At 45.1% G+C, this 16,140-nt stretch overlaps 1 protein-coding gene across 1 annotated transcript in view; it reads right to left on the bottom strand.

Moving 5' to 3' along the window:
- Window positions 1-7,925: 7,925 nt before the first annotated feature.
- PIGL (phosphatidylinositol glycan anchor biosynthesis class L) overlaps window positions 7,926-16,140 on the bottom strand; it is a 109,412-nt gene continuing 101,197 nt past the window's right edge. Inside the window, exon 7 of the mRNA XM_037987827.2 lies at window positions 7,926-8,461. Within this exon, the coding sequence (XP_037843755.1) occupies window positions 8,363-8,461 (99 nt within the window). The 3' untranslated portion in view covers window positions 7,926-8,362. The remainder of the gene's footprint in view (window positions 8,462-16,140) is intronic.

Genomic DNA, 16,140 nt, shown 5'->3' on the forward strand with positions numbered 1-16,140 from the left:
GGCTGAGGCAGGTGGATCACCTGAGGTCAGGAGTCTGAGACTAGCCTGGCCAACATGGCGAAACCCCATCTCTACTAAAAATACAAAAATTAGCCGGGCATGGTGGCAGGCACCTTTAATCCCAGCTACTAAGGAGGCTGAGGCAAGAGAATTGCTTGAACCTGGGAGGCGGTGGTTGTAGTCAGTCAAGATTGTGTGCCATTGCAATCCAGCCTGGGTGACAGCGAGACTCCGTCTCAAAAATAAATAAATAAATAAATAAATTAGCTGGGTGTGTTTTGCTCACCTGTAGTCCTAGTTACTCAGGAGGCTGAGGTGGGAGGATCACCTGAGCCCAGGAAGTTGAGGTTGCAGTGAGCTGTGATCACACCATTGCACTACAGCCTGGGTGACAGAGTGAGACTCCGTCTTAAAAAAAAAACAACTTTTTTTTTTTTAGAGATATGTGATCATAGCTCACTGTAACCTTGAACTCCTTACTTCAAGCAATCCTACCACAGCCTACAGGTGTGTGCCACCACACCTGGCAAATTTTAAAAAATTTTTTGTAGAGATGGGGTCATGCTATGTTGCCCAGGCTGGCCTCAAACTCCTGGCCTCAAGTGAGCCTCCTGCCTCAGCCTCCCTAAGTGCTGGGGTTATAGGTGGGAGCCACAAAACCTGGTTGCATTTTTTTATTTAATCACATCTTGATCTTTTCATATCAATAAACATATCCTCATTATTAACTGTTGTGTAGAATAGCATACTGTGGGTATAGTTTATTTAGCTATTCTTTTTTTCATGGAAAATATGATTGTTTCCAGTTTTTTGCTACTACCAAGAGTGTTAACAGTGAACATTCTTGTACCTCTTTATACATACATATGTGTATTATTTGAGAATAGAGAAGTGGGATTGCTGAGCTGAAAGATATGCATTTGTTTTTTTTTTTGAGATGGAGTTTCGCTCTTGTTGCCCAGACTGGAGTGCAATGGCGTGACTTGGCTCACTGAAACCTCTGCCTTCCTAGTTCAAGGGATTCTCCAGCCTCAGCCTCCCAAGTAGCTGGGGTTACAGGCACTGGCCACCATGCCCAGCTAATTTGTTTTGTATTTTTTGTAGAGACGGGGTTTCACTATGTTGGCCAGGCTGGTCTCCAACTCCTGAACTCATGATCCACCCACCTTGGCCTCTCAAAATGCTGGGATTACAGGCATGAGCCACCACACCTGGCCGAGTTTTAATTTTTGATGGAGTCAAATTTATTAGTCTTTTTTTTTTGTCTTAATAATGGCTCTCTGACTTGGGTTTTCCATTTTTGTGTGTGATTTCTTTCTTTCTTTCTTTCTTTCTTTTTTTGAGATGGAGTCTGGCTCTGTTGCCTAGGCTGGAGTGCAATGGCATGATCTCGGCTCATTGCAACCTCCACCTCCTGGGTTCAAGCGATTCTCCTGCCTCAACCTCAGCCTCCTGAGTAGCTGGGATTACAGGTGCGTGCCACCATGCCCAGATAATTTTTGTATTTTTAGTAGAAACAGGGTTTCAACATGTTGGTCAGGCTGGTCTCGAACTCCTGACCTTGTGATCCACCTGCCTCAGCCTCCCAAAGTGCCAGGATTACAGGCATGAGCCACCGCATCTGGCTGTGATTTATTTCTTGTTTGAGAATATCTTTCTGGGACTAGGTGTGGTGGCTCACACCTGTAATTCCAGAACTTTGGGCGACCAAATGAGGAAGACCACTTGAGGCCAGGAGTTTGAGACCAAACCGGACAACACAGGGAGACCTCATATTTGCAAAAAAATTTTAAAAATTAGCTTAGCAGGGACGGGCGCGGGTGGTGGCACATGCCTGTAGTCCCAGCTACTTGGGAGCCTGAAGCAGAGGGTTCCTTGAGCCCAGGAATTTGAGGCTGCAGTGAGCTGTGATCACACCACTGCATTCCAAGCCTGGGTGACAGAACAAGACCCTGTCTGAAATAAATAAATAAATAAATGGATTTATCAGTGGCCAATAAACAGTCAACTTTTGTAAACATTCTATCACATAAGTGAATGTTTGCTTTATTCAAACGTTCGATGTTATTATTTTTTGCCAACTTGATTTTTCAAAATGCTGAAAGAATACTGAGGCCTCCTACTATTATCGTGGTGTTTTGTTTATTTTTGTTTTTTAATAAAGGTCTTGTATGTCTGGGAGGTTTTGTTTTATGTATCTGGCTACTGTGATGTTGGGTGCCTATCATCTCACGGAGTGAACCTGTTAACATGCCCATCTTCATCCAGTTTAGTGCTTCTTGGTGTCATATTGGGCTTGGCCTGGATTTCTGGTGTTGCTCTTCCTTCTTTTTGTTCTCCTGCTATATGGTATATGGTTCATCCTTTTATTTTTAGCCTTTGTTACTTTTAGATGTACCTAGATTTTATTTTCTAACACATTGATTTGACAGTCTGTTTTGGTCGGGAAATTCAACCTATTCATATTTTTTGAAGTAGCTCTGATTTTATTCTTTTTGTATTACTTCTATTATATTTATTACATTTTATGCTATTTTCCTTTTTTCTTACTTTTGCAGTCTTTTAAGTTTCTCTTCGTTTCCTGCTTTCCTCTTTGTTAATTGAGATGCCATGCTTTTCAGTTTCAGTCCTGGAACTATATACCTTTCTGTTCCTCACAATCCAGACTGCAGCCCATCACTTGTCTATTTGTCGCCCTGCACCATGTGGCTTTACCCCTAGCCCAGCCCAGCCTCCCCTTGACCCCAGAGGACACCTTTTTTTTTTTTTTTTTTAACAAAGTCTCGCTCTGTTGCCAGGCTGGAGTGCAGTAGCGCAATCTTGGCTCACTGCAACCTCCCTCTCCTGGGTTCAAGTGATTCTCCTGCCTCAGGCTCCCGAGTAGCTGGGACTACAGGTGCGCACCACCATGCCCAGCTAATTTTTTGTATGTTTAGTAGACGGGGGGTTTCACCATGTTGACCAGGATGGTCTTGATCTCTTGACCTCATGATCCGCCCACCTTGGCCTCCCAAAGTGCTGAGATTACAGGCATGAGCCACTGCACCTGGCCTGGTTTTTTTTTTTTTTTTTTTTTTGAAACAGAGTCTCATTCTGTAGCCCAGACTGGAGTGCAATTGCACAATCTCGGTTCACTGCAACTTCTGCCTCCTGGGTTCAAGTGATTCTCCTGCCTCAGCCTCCCGAGTAGCTGGGATTACAGGCATGTGCCACCACACCCAGCTGATTTTTGTATTTTTAGTAGAGACAGGGTTTCACCATGTTGGCCAGGCTGGTCTCGAACTCCTGACCTCAAGTGATCTGCCTGCCTCGGCCTCCCAAAGTGCTAGGATTACAGGTGTGAGCCATGGTGCCTGGCCCCCAGAGGAGACCTTCTGAATACTTTAATCTCCCCCTTCTCACTGGGAATTTAGGAATTTCATAGTGTATTTGTGCTTCTGTTTTAAAAATCAAAGCTGCCTAGGATTTGGTGGGCTCTTTTAGTGTACTCAGTCTTCTTCAGATTATGGAAGTTCTCCTTTATTACCCTCCTGCTTTTTTGCTCCTTCTGAAACTTCCATTATTCATGGAATTCATTCATCCATTAAGGCTCTCCTTAATGTGTTTTCAAATCTCTTTCCCACCCTTATTTCTATTTCTTGGCTTTTTTACCTCTTTGTTCTGCAATTTATCTTCTGCTTGATATTCCACATTACTAATTTGGTCACCACGGAGAAGCACGCTTTTTTGTCTGGGTCAGTGCCCGGGCTTTCCCTACTATTTCTGATAAAGTCTCTTCCATTTAATTGCTACTTCAGTGAGATCTGCCCTATTCCCCTCCATCTGAGCCTCCTCAGGTCAGGGTTCCCCTTTTCTGTTGTGTCTGGTTGCTCTCGGTTTTTGTGTTTGCTTAATGAGTCAGGGCTGCTGCTGAGTAGTGGCCAAGTGGGGAGTGGTTGAAGACGGCAGTTTCTGCTCTCTGGACCGAGGTGAGAACTGGCAAACCGTCAGCCCTTGCTGAGGATGTGGGTGGGGGATGGTTTGCAGGTCTCTCTGACAAGGGGTGACCCTCTCCTGATTTCAGCACACCACCCCGGCCTGGCTGCTCTCCAGGCCTCTGAGCAAGTGGATGCTGCCCCTCCCAGAGGATTCTTAGTTCACTGAGATCCTTTCTATGTGGGCAGTTGGAGGAAAGAATTCTCTCTCTTCTCTTCCTTTCTTTTTCTTTCTTTCTTTCTTTTCTTTTCTTTTCTTTTTTTTTTTTTTGGTGTTCCTTCAAGGAACCATGAGATTCTGATTTTTGCTCCAGGCTTCGGTGCTACTGCTGCCTAGTTCTGCAGGTTGTGTTAACCAAACAAGGGCATCCGGTTAAGTGGATGCTTAAGTCTCTGCTCCTTCTCTACAAGGCGGTTGGTGGCTGTCCCTGGGGAGGGAATGTGTTGCCTGCAGGAAAGACTACCTTTTGATAATTTGCACAAGGACACTCTTTTCTTTTTTTTTTTTTTTTTGAGGCGGAGTTTCGCTCTGTCGCCCAGGCTGGAGTGCAGTGGCCGGATCTCAGCTCACTGCAAGCTCCGCCTCCCGGGTTCACGCCATTCTCCTGCCTCAGCCTCCCGAGTAGCTGGGACTACAGGCGCCCGCCACCTCGCCCGGCTAGATTTTTGTATTTTTTAGTAGAGACGGGGTTTCACCGGGTTAGCCAGGATGGTCTCGATCTCCTGACCTCGTGATCCGCCCGTCTCGGCCTCCCAAAGTGCTGGGATTACAGGCTTGAGCCACCGCGCCCGGCCAAGGACACTCTTTTCTTGCTAGGACAAGTGTCCCCAGGGCTGCCTTGCATCTGGAGGGTACTTTCCTCACCAAGGCACTGGTAGTGGCTGCCCTAACTGGCCTCCAGGGACTTCCTTCCCTCCTGTGCTGCGGTCTCTTGGCTCTCTGCTGGTACCAAGGAGAGCCTAGTTCTGGTCTGTCCTCTTTCCAGAACCCAGAGTAGAACTTGCAGTCTCAGATGCAGCAACCCTCTTTTTTTTTATTTTTTAAATTAAATTAAATTTATTTATTTATTTATTTTGAGATGGAGTCTCCCTCTGTCGCCGAGGCTGGAGTGCAGTGGTGTGATCTCGACTCACTGCAACCTCTACCTCTCAGGTTCAGGCAATTTTGCCTCAGCCTCCCAAGTAGCTGGGATTACAGGTGTGAGCCACCGCGTCGGCCGACTTTTACTTAATTATTTCAAAAAAGTGGAATGTGCAGTAAAACAAAAGAGGCAGGAAAGCCGGGCACAGTGGCTCACACCTTTAATCCCAGCACTTTGGAAGGCCGAGGCATGCAGATCATGAAGTCAGGAGATCGAGACCATCCTGGCTAACATGGTGAAACCCCATCTCTACTAAAAATACAAAAACTTAGCCGGGCGTGGTGGCAGGAGCCTGTAGTCCCAGCTACTCAGGCGGCTGAAGCAGGAGAATGGCATGAACCCAGGAGGCGGAGCTTGCAGTGTGCCACTGCACTCCAGCCTGGGCGACAGAGCGAGACTCCATCTCAAAAAACAAAACAAACAAACAAACAAACAAAAAAGGCAGGAAATAAGTTTTAAGTCTCACCATCCAGAAGCAAATATTAATAATTTTGTTCATCTTTCTAACCTCTAAGATTTATATATATATATATATGGGTTTTTTTTTTTTTTTTTTTTTTTGAGACAGGGTCTCATTCTGTGGCCTAGGCTGGAGTGCAGTGGTATGATCATGGCTCACTGCAGCCTCAACCTCCTGGGCACAAGTGATCTTCCCTCTTCAGCCTCCTGAGTAGCTGAGACTATACATACCCACCACCAAGCCTGGGTAATTTTAAAATTTTTTGTAAAGATGGTGTCTTACTATGTTGCCCAGGCTGGTTTCAAACTCCTGAGCTCAAGTAATCCTCCTGCATCAGCCTCCCGAAGTGCTGGGATTACAGGTGTGAGCCACTGCACCCGGCCTATACACTTTTTTTTTTCTTTGAGATGGACTCTCGCTCTGTTGTCAGGCTGGAGTGCAGTGGTGTGATCTCAGCTCACTGCAATCTCTGCCTCCCAGGTTCAAGTGATTCGCCTGCCTCAGCCACCTGAGTAGCTGGGACTACAGGCGCTCGCCACCACGCCCGGCTAATTTTTGTGTTTTTAGTAGAGACAGAGTTTCACCATGTTAGCCAGGATGGTCTTGATCTCTTGACCTTGTGATCTGCCTGCCTCGGCCTCCCAAAGTGCTGGGATTACAGGAGTGAGCCACCACGGCCAGGCCTATAAACACACTTTTTAAAAACTTCACATGATATCAAAATTCTCCCATCCAAATGATCCATAAACAGTAACAACAAAGTCCTCTACAATTATAAATGTTCATTGTTGAAAGATTACCTTGCCAGCTAGTATTTATCTTTTGGATATATATCTTTTGATATATATGTATTTATTTATTTGTATACTTGTGTATATATTTATTCAACAAAAATGGGATTGTGCTATTCCTAACCCTTTTAAAAATTTAATATGGTGTGAACGTTCTTCCTTGTTACAAAACACAATTGCATCACTGGATTTTCCCAGTTTTGCTATTATAAATAATACAATGATGATCTTGTGTATATAATTATTGTTGTTTTTTTGGAGACAGAGTTTCGCTCTGTCACCTAGGCTGGAGTGCAGTGGTGCGATCTTGGCTCACTGCAGCCTCCGCCTTCTGGGTTCGAGCAATTCTTGTGCTTCTGAATAGCTGGGACCACAGGCCCGTGGCACCATGCCTGGCTAATTTTATATTTTTAGTAGACACGGGGTTTTGCCACATTGCCAAGCTGGTCTCGAACTCCTGGCCTCAAGTGATCCACCCACCTCGGCCTCCCAAAGTGCTAGGATTACAGGTGTGAACCACTGCGCCCAGGTTGTGCGTATATAATTTTGATTTTCTAAGTATTCCTTAGGTCATAGAGTATGCATATTTTAAAAGCTCTGAGCAGAGTTGCTGTTCAGAAAGGCTGGGTCAGTGTCTGTCTTCCTAGTAACAGGGCAGAGGTCAGCCTGTCCTACCACACTCTCCTACTGCACTCTAGTCAGTGTTAGTAACGTGCTTCTGGTCACACTTTCACATGAAGGCTATTAGGAGCTACTGACAAAGTTTAAGTAGACAAATCACATAACCAGATTTGCATTTTTGATTCCAGCTTCAGGGCCTAATAGCTCTATTAGTCTTATATGGCCCCTAGGAGGCATTCAAGATAATGGTGACACTAAGCAAAGCGGGGGCAAGTTGAGGTAGAGAGTCTGAACAAGCAGGTCTCTAACCTGCAGCTATGGAGAAGCAATTCAGTGTTTCCTGTGGCAGGTGGAGGGAATACTTACCCAGCAGAGCATGCGAGACTCTTCGACATGCACCTTCATGTATTATCTTGTTCAGTTCTCTGAGGTTGGGATCGTTGTTATCTCCCATTTTGCAGGTGAGAGAATTGAGGCAGAGAAAGGTTCAGCACCTTGCCTTTGGTTACACAGCTGGTCATTCTGGCTTCAATCACAGGGCTACCAGCCTGTGCTCTTCACCACTGAGCTTCCCTGCCTCAGGCCACTTCCCTGGACCATTAGCTGGATTCTGAGAGTAGTTTCCAAGCCAGAGCTTTCAGAGTGCTTTTGTTTGTAGGACAATTTTAAGACAGCGGGTTCTTGAATCTTTTGTGTTTTTTTAAGTCTCAGATTTATCTTCCTATTTCCTACTTCTCCAAAAAGACTGAGAGCTGACATATTTGATTATAAGCTCTTTGGGGCAGAGCCCTTGTAATTGTCTCTGTATAAAACAGTGCCCACCCCAGTGACTGGTACTTGGATGCTTCAGTCAACAGCTGTGCTGTTAAATAGGGCAAGTTTTTCCTAGACCCGCATTCTGATAAAAGAAAAATCAAATGAATTATGATTGAACCAATTCAACACACACTGTTGCATTTTATGTATATGTTTTTGGTGACCTTACTTTGGAAACAATGTAAAAGTCACATCTGTGGAGTGTTTTTAGAGCACTTTTACATTCATTTATGATAATAGGGACCTGCCCAGGCACTGGGCTAGGTGTTCCACATATACTGTGTCATTATGTAAATTGTGATTCACAAGAACTTGAGAAGCTAGCAGGGTAGCTATTATTATCCTTGGGGTGGTTTGTTTTTGGTTCTTTGGGTTTTTTCCCAGGGGAAGAAGCTGGAGTTTGGACAGCCCCTGGCCTACATGGGCTCCCTTTTGCAGAGGCTGCTCCAGCGGGGGTCTCCTTGAGCTCAGGCAAATAAGCCAGTGCTAGGCCAGGTCCCCTGCACACCTTTGTCTATTTTCCCCTTTGTTCCTTGGATCTGAAAACCCTTCAAGGCTTCAGAGGAAGCTCAGTGAGTTGATTCTCATGTACCGGGAGAAGAGAATGTAGAGGCGGCGGAACCAGAGGAGCTGGCTGCGGTGGCAGGACATGGCTCTCTAGAAGAATCAAAGAGAATGAGTTATGAAACACTTGCACTGGAGCTGTTTCATTACTTTCAGATCTGGCCTCCTCACCTTAAATCCTTCCTCGCACTAATATGCTTCATGCTATAGCCTTATCTGTCTTCTTCCCGTAACCCACGAACCTCTCTGGATTGGCCTCCTATCATGGCCCCTGCTTTCATATGTCCTACTTACTCCCTGTGATTATAACACACAATGCTCACGGTAGCTACAACACTCACTATGGGATGCCAGAAAACTGGCAAAACAGTCCACATGCATCATCTCAATGTTAACCCTGTGAATCAAGTACTGTTATTACTGTTTTTTTAAAAAATAAATAGATGAGGAAACTCGTCAGTCTCAAACAGCTAGTAGGTAGTAGAGCTGGCTGAGATTTTAACCCAGAGCCATCTGATTGACTCTACAGTCCACATTCTTTTTTTCTCTTTTTTTACTTTTTTCTTTCTTTTTTTTTTTTTGAGACGGAGTCTCGCTCTGTCACCCAGTCTGGAGTGCGGTGGCGCAATCTTGGCTCACTACAAACTCTGTCTCCCGGGTTCACACCATTCTCCTGCCTCAGCTTCCCGAGTATCTGGGACTACAGGCACTCGCCACTACACCCAGCTAGTTTTTTGTATTTTTAGTAGAGATAGGGTTTCACTGCGTTAGCCAGGATGGTCTCCTGACCTTGTGATCTGCCCGCCTCGGCCTCCCAAAGTGCTGGGATTACAAGCCTGAGCCACCACGCCTGGCCGTTTACAGTCCACATTTTTAATCATGTTGCTACTATCTCAAATGTACAACACAGACAGGGATGTTTCATGGGAAGCAACCTAGTACATGCTAGTACACTATGCCCAAATTCCTCTGAGTTAGGTCATTTCGGAGGTACAATCACTGTCAGAAGAAGAAAACAAGGAATGGCACACAGGCGTGAGTTGTCGTTCCCACCTTCTAGGGGAAATGTACATTATCTTGTTATTCAGACCTAGTATAGTTCGGTTTTTAAACAGAATAGATTACAGCAACTGACTTCACTAGATATACATAAAAGGATGTGCCTGTTTATCTCTGAGTACCATAATTAACTTGCCTCTCTAAGCTAATATCTTCACAAACTTTTATGTAAAGAACCCCTTTTATATTCATTGTCAGACTCTACATGACTTGCCAGGTGCAGTGGCTCACACCTGTAACCCCAGCACTTTGGGAGGCCAAAGTAGGCGGATCACCTGAGGTCAGGAGTTCGAGACCAGCCTGACCAAAGTGGAGAAACCCCGTCTCTATGGAAAATACAAAATTAGCCGGGTGTGGGAGTTCATGCCTGTAATCCCAGCTACTTGGGAGCCTGAGGCAGGAGAATCGCTTGAACCTGGGAGGCAGAGGTTGCAGTGAGCTGAGATCACACCATTGCACTCCAGCCTGGGCAACAAGAGTGAAACTCCAACTCAAAAAAAAAGAAAAAAAGAAAAGAAAAGAAAAGAAAAAGAACCTACATGACTTTAAAGACATAAACACACCTGTGATAACCAAGCTTTAACTGATAAAGAGAATTGAGGCAGAACAATCACCATAGAATATTATTGAGTAAATATTATGCAGCATTATTTCAACAGGAAATCCAACTATGAATTTTTTTTTTTTTTTTTTTTTTTTTGAGATGGAGTCTCTGTCGCCCAGGCTGGGGTGCAGTGGCACGATCTCAGCTCACTGCAACCTCCGCCTCCCGGGTTCAAGCAATTCTCCTGCCTCAGCCTCCTGGGTAGTTGGGATTACAGGCTCCCACTGCCATACTCACCTAATTTTTGTATTTTTAGTAGAGATGGGGTTTCATCATGTTGGCCAGGCTGGTGTCGAACTTCTGACCTCAAGTGATCCACCCACCTCAGCCTCCTAAAGTGCTGGAATTACAGGTGTGAGCCACTGCACCCAGCCCAACTATAATTTTTTTTTTTTCTTTTTTGAGATGGAGTCTCACTCTGTCGCCCAGGCTGGAGTGCAATGGTTCAATCTCGGTTTAGTGCAACCTCTGCCTCCTGGGTTCAAGCGATTCTCCTGCCTTAGCCCCCGAGTAGCTGGGATTACAGGCACCTGCCACCACGCCTGGCTAATTTTTGTTTTTTAAGTAGACACATGGTTTCACTATGTTGTTCAGGCTGGTCTTGAACTCCTGACCTCAAGTGATCCACCTGCCTCGGCCTCCCAAAGTGCTGGAATTACAGGAGTGAGCCACTTCGCCCGGCCCAATTACAATGTTTTCTTTTTCTTTTTCTTTCTTTCTTTTTTTTTTTTTTTGTTGAGATGGAGTCTTGCTGTGTTGCCAGGCTGGAGTGCAGTGGCCCCACCTCGGCTCACCACAACCTCTGCCTCCTGGGTTCAAGCTATTTTCCTGCCTCGGCCTCCCGAGTAGCTGGGATTACAGGTGCGTGCCACCACATCTGGCTAATTTTTGTATTTTTAGTAGAGATGGGGTTTCACCATGTTGGCCAGGATGGTCTCGATCTCCTAACCACATGATCCACCTGCCTCGGCCTCCCAAAGTGCTGGGATTACAGGCGTGAGCCACTGTGCCCAGCCTCCAACTATAATTTTTAAAGGAAATTTACCATCAAACAAAATGGATGTGTAAGATCACAGAATAAAATGAAAATTTTGAAGACTGTAATAAAGAAAAAAATATTTAGGAAAACATTGAGAGAGAACGTTGTAGTCCAATCACACTTGATTTGTCTACTTGTAATAGTTACCAAGTTACAAGGATTTCCCATATCATGCTGCCTACATGGCCCATATACTGAGATGCCCTAATCTTTCAATGACTTTCAGCATTCATTAAGATAGACACTTATAGAAATTATTTATGTAGTGTGTCCAAAAATTTATTTAGATGTGTCCAAAATTATGTGTGCAATTTTGTATTTCTGCTTTTTCCCCTCTTTTGGAGCATTTTCACTATATATCCTTCAAAACTGTAATTTTATTCATTATATAGTACTGTCTCATTCACCTGGTGAATATTAGTTCCTATTTTGGTTATTATAAATTATTCTAATGAAAATCCTTGGACATAAATTTCTGGACACATCTTTGTTCACTTCCTGAACATAAAATTATAACAATATACAGAAGGAGTAGGATTGAAAAAAATTATGGAAATAAAAATTATCGGGTCAAAGTACATATATTTATTTTTATATATATATATATATATTTTTTTTTTTTTTTTTTTTTTTTTTTTCCTAGAGACAGGGTCTCACTCTATTGCCCAGGATGGAGTGCAGTGGCATGATCATGACTCACCGCAGTCTCCAATTCTTGGGCTCAAATGATACTCCTACCTCAGCCTCTCAAGTAGCTGGGACTACAGATAGGCTTTGCCACACCTGGCTATTTTTTTTTTTATTTTTATTTTTTTGGAGACAGAGTTTTGCTCTTTTTGCCCAAGCTGGAGTGCAATGGCACGATCTCGGCTCACTGCAAACTGCCTCGCGGGTTCAAGTGATTCTCCTGCCTCATCCTCCCAAGTAGCTGGGATTACAGGCGCCTGCCACCACGTCCAGCTAATTTTTTGTATTTTTAGTAGAGATGGGGTTTCACCATGTTGGCCAGGATGGTCTCAATCTCTTGACCTTGTGATCTGCCCACCTCGGGCTCCCAAAGTGCTGGGATCACAGGCGTGAGCCACTGCACCTGGCCTTTTACACCTGGCTAATTAAAAAAAAAATTTTTTTGTAGAGACAGGGTCTTGCTATGTTGCCCAGGCTGGTCTTAAACTCCTGGCCTCAAGCGATCCTCCTCCCTTGGCCTTCCAAAGTGCTGGGATTAGAGGCATGAGCCACCATGCCCAGACTAATTTTTTCTTTTTAATTTTTTTTGAGACAAAGTTTTGTTCTTGTCACCCAGGCTGGAGTGCAATGGCGCAACCTTGGCTCGCTGCAACCTCCGCCTCGCAGGTTCAAGTGATTCTCCTGCCTCAGCCTCCCAGGTAGCTGGGGTTACAGGGATGCGCCACCACGCCCAGCTAATTTTTGTATTTTTAGTAGAGACGGGGTTTGGCTATGTTGGTCAGGTTGATCGCGAACTCCTGACCATCAGCCTCCCAAACTGCTGGGATTATAGGCGTAAGCCAATGTGCACAGCCTTTCTTTTTAAAATTTTTAAACATCTTAATAATTGTGTAATTATTACTTGTAATTATACATAATAATTACTTATATAATTCAATACATTTGCCCAGGTGCAGCGGCTACTCGGGAGACTGAGGTCAGAGGATTTCTTGAGCTCAGGAGTTCAAGGCTTCTGTGGGTTATGACCATGTCACTGCACACCAGCCTGGGTGACAGACAGAATGAGAGCCTATCTCTAAAAAAAATTTTAATTATATTTTTAAAAATGTAGGGGGCCACCACAAACAGCAGGGAGAGAAACAAGGGAGAGAGACTGTGGAAAACTTGACTAATAGAAGGCAGGAAAAGAATTGGGGGTGGGGGGAGTGTTGAACAGAAAACACAAAATTAGATAGTAGAAATGTCTAAATATAGCAGTAATTACAAATAAAAATAGATCAAATATATCCGCTATATTTCATAGCAGGACTCAAAAAAAATCCAACTACATGCCACTTACAGAAAATACAACTAAAAATCACAAGAAAAGGGTGAAAATAAAAGGATGAAAGAGAAAGATAAACCATGCAGATACTAACCTAAAGAAAGCTGGTATATGGAGGCCAGGCGTGGTGGATGACACCTGTAATCCCAGCACTTTGGGAGGCCAAGGCAGGCAGATCATCTGAGGTCAGGAGTTTGAGACCAGCTTGGCCAACATGGCAAAACCCCGTCTCTACTAAAAATATAAAAATTAGCTGGGTATGGTGGCACATACGCATAATCCCAGCTACTTGGCATGCTGAGGCAGGAGAATCACTTGAACCCAGGAGGCGGAGGTTGCAGTGAGCCGAGATCGCACCGCTGTACTCCAGACTGGTGACAGAATGAGACTCCGTCTCAAAATAAAATTAAAATTAAAAAAGAAAAGAAAGAAAGCTAGTATATGGGCCAGGAATGGTGGCTCACGCCTGTAATCTCAGCACTTTGGGAGGCCAAGGCGGGCGGATCACGAGGTCAGGAGATCGAGACCATCCTGGCCAACATGGTGAAAGCCCATCTCTACTAAAAATACAACAATTAAGGCTGGGCATGGTGGCTCATGCCTGTAATTGCAGCACTTTGGGAGACCAAGGCAGGTGGATCACCTGAGGTAGGGAGTTCAAGACCATCCTGACCAACATGGAGAAACTCTGTCTCTACTAAAAATACAAAATTAGTGGGGCGTGGTGGTGGGTGCCTGTAATCCCAGCTACTCGGGAAGCTGAGGCAGGAGAATTGCTTGAACCCGGGAGGTAGAGATTGCAATGAGTGGAGATTGCAGTGAGCCAAGATCGCCACTGCACTCCAGCCTGGCGACAGAGCGAGACCCTGTCTCAAAAAAATAAATAAATAAAAATAAAATAGAAGATAAAGGGAAAACCATTACAAAAGAGGGAACTTATAAGATAATAAGAGGAATTGGTTGGCGCAGTGGCTCATGCCTGTAACCTCAGCACCTTGGGAGCCCGGGGCGGGTGGATCACTTGAGGTCAGGAGTTCGAGACCAGCCTGACCAACATGGTGAAACCCCATCTCTACTAAAAAAAAAAAAAAAATCCAAAATTAGCTGGGCGTGGTAGTGCATGCCTGTAACTCCAGCTACTAAGGAGGCTGAGGCAGGGGAATCGCTTGAACCCAGGAGGCAGCGGTTGTGGTGAGCTGAGATTGCGTCATCGCATTCCAGCCTGGGCAACAAGAGCAAAACTCTGTCTCAAAATAAATAAATAAATAAGATAAATAATCTGCTAAAAAGATACAGCAGAGCTTGGGCGCAGTGGCTCCCACCTGTAATCCCAGCACTTTGGGAGGCCGAGGCAGGCGGATCACAAGGTCAGGCGATCGAGACCATCCTGGCTAACACGGCGAAACCCCGTCTCTACTAAAAATACAAAAAATTAGCCGAGTGTGGTGGCAGGTGCCTGTAGTCCCAGCTGCTGGGGAGGCTGAGGCAGGAGAATGGCATGAACCTGGGAGGTGGAGCTTACAGTGAGCCGAGATTGTGCCAATGCACTCCAGCTTGGGCGACACAGCGAGACTCCGTCTCAAAAAAAAAGATATAGCAGCTTTGGGCAGGGTGCGGTGGCTCATGTTTGTAATCCCATCACTTTGGGAGGCTGAGGTGTGTGGACGACCACGTTAGGAGTTCAAGACCAGCTTGGCCAATATAGTGAAACTCCGTCTATACTAAAAATACAAAAAACTTAGCCAGGCTTGGTGGTGTCAGCCTGTCTGTAATACCAGCTACTCAGGAGGCTGAGGCAGGAGAATCACTTGAACCCAGGAGGCAGAGGTTGCAGTGTGCTGAGATCATGTCATTGCACCCCAGCCTGGGCAACAGAGCAAGACTCCACCTCAAAAAAAAAAAAAAAAAAAATCAGTGTTACGAAAACCATTCACTGACCACAAAGCAATTAAATTATAAATTAACAATAAAAAGACCACATATACGGCAGGGCACAGTGGCTCACACCCGTAATCCCACCACTTTGGGAGGCTAAGGCGGGCGGATCACCTGAGGTCGGGAGTTGGAGACCAGCCTGACCAACATGGAGAAACCCTGTCTCTACTAAAAATACAAAATTAGCCAGGCATGGTGGTGTGTGCCTGTAATTCCAGCTACTCAGGAGGCTGAGGCAGGAGAATCACTTGAACCCAGGAGGCGAAGGTTGAAGTGAGCCGAGATCACACCATTGTACTCCAGCCTGGGCAACAAGAGCAAAACTCTGTCTCAAAAAAATAAATAAATAACAGCAGAAATAAAGAAAGAAAGAGCAGAAAGAAGGAAGGAAGGAAGGAAGGAAGGGAATAAAACCATAAATAAAGTAGGACAGAAATAATAAAGTACAAAAACTAATGTACGATTGAAGAAACAAGATATGTCCTCAACGCTGCATTCTCAGTACCTAGCAAAGTGCCTCTTACTAGGTACAAAGGTTTACTGTAGAAAATTCAGAAAATATGGGCTGGGAACGGTGGCTCATGCCTGTAATCCCAGCACTATGGGAGGCTGAGGCGGATGGATCACCTGAGGTCAGGAGGTCAAGACCAGCCTGACAAATGTGGCGAAACCCTGTGTCTACTAAAAATACAAAATTAGCTGGGCATGGTGGCACATGCCTGTAATCCCAGCTACTCGGGAGTGTGACGCAGAAAAATCACTTGAACCCAGGAGGTGGAGGGTGCAGTGATCCGAGATCGCACCATTGCACTCCAGCCTGGGCAACAAGAGCGAAACTACGTCTCAAAAAGAAAAAAGAAGAAAAAAAAAACAAGCCCAGTGCAGTGGTTCACGCCTGTAATCCCAGCACTTTGGGAAGCAGAGGTGAGTAGATCATCTGAGGTCAGGAGTTCAAGACCAGCCTGGCCAACCTGGTGAAACCCCGCCTCTACTAAAAATACAAAAATTAGCTGGGCGTGGTGGCATGTGCCTGTACTCCCAGTTACTCGAGAGCCTGAGTCAAGAGAATCGCTTGAACCTGGGAGGCAGAGGTTGCAGTGTGCTGAGATCATGTCATTGCACCC

This window comes from Chlorocebus sabaeus, chromosome 16 (assembly GCF_047675955.1).
Source record: "Chlorocebus sabaeus isolate Y175 chromosome 16, mChlSab1.0.hap1, whole genome shotgun sequence".
NCBI lineage: Eukaryota > Metazoa > Chordata > Mammalia > Primates > Cercopithecidae > Chlorocebus > Chlorocebus sabaeus.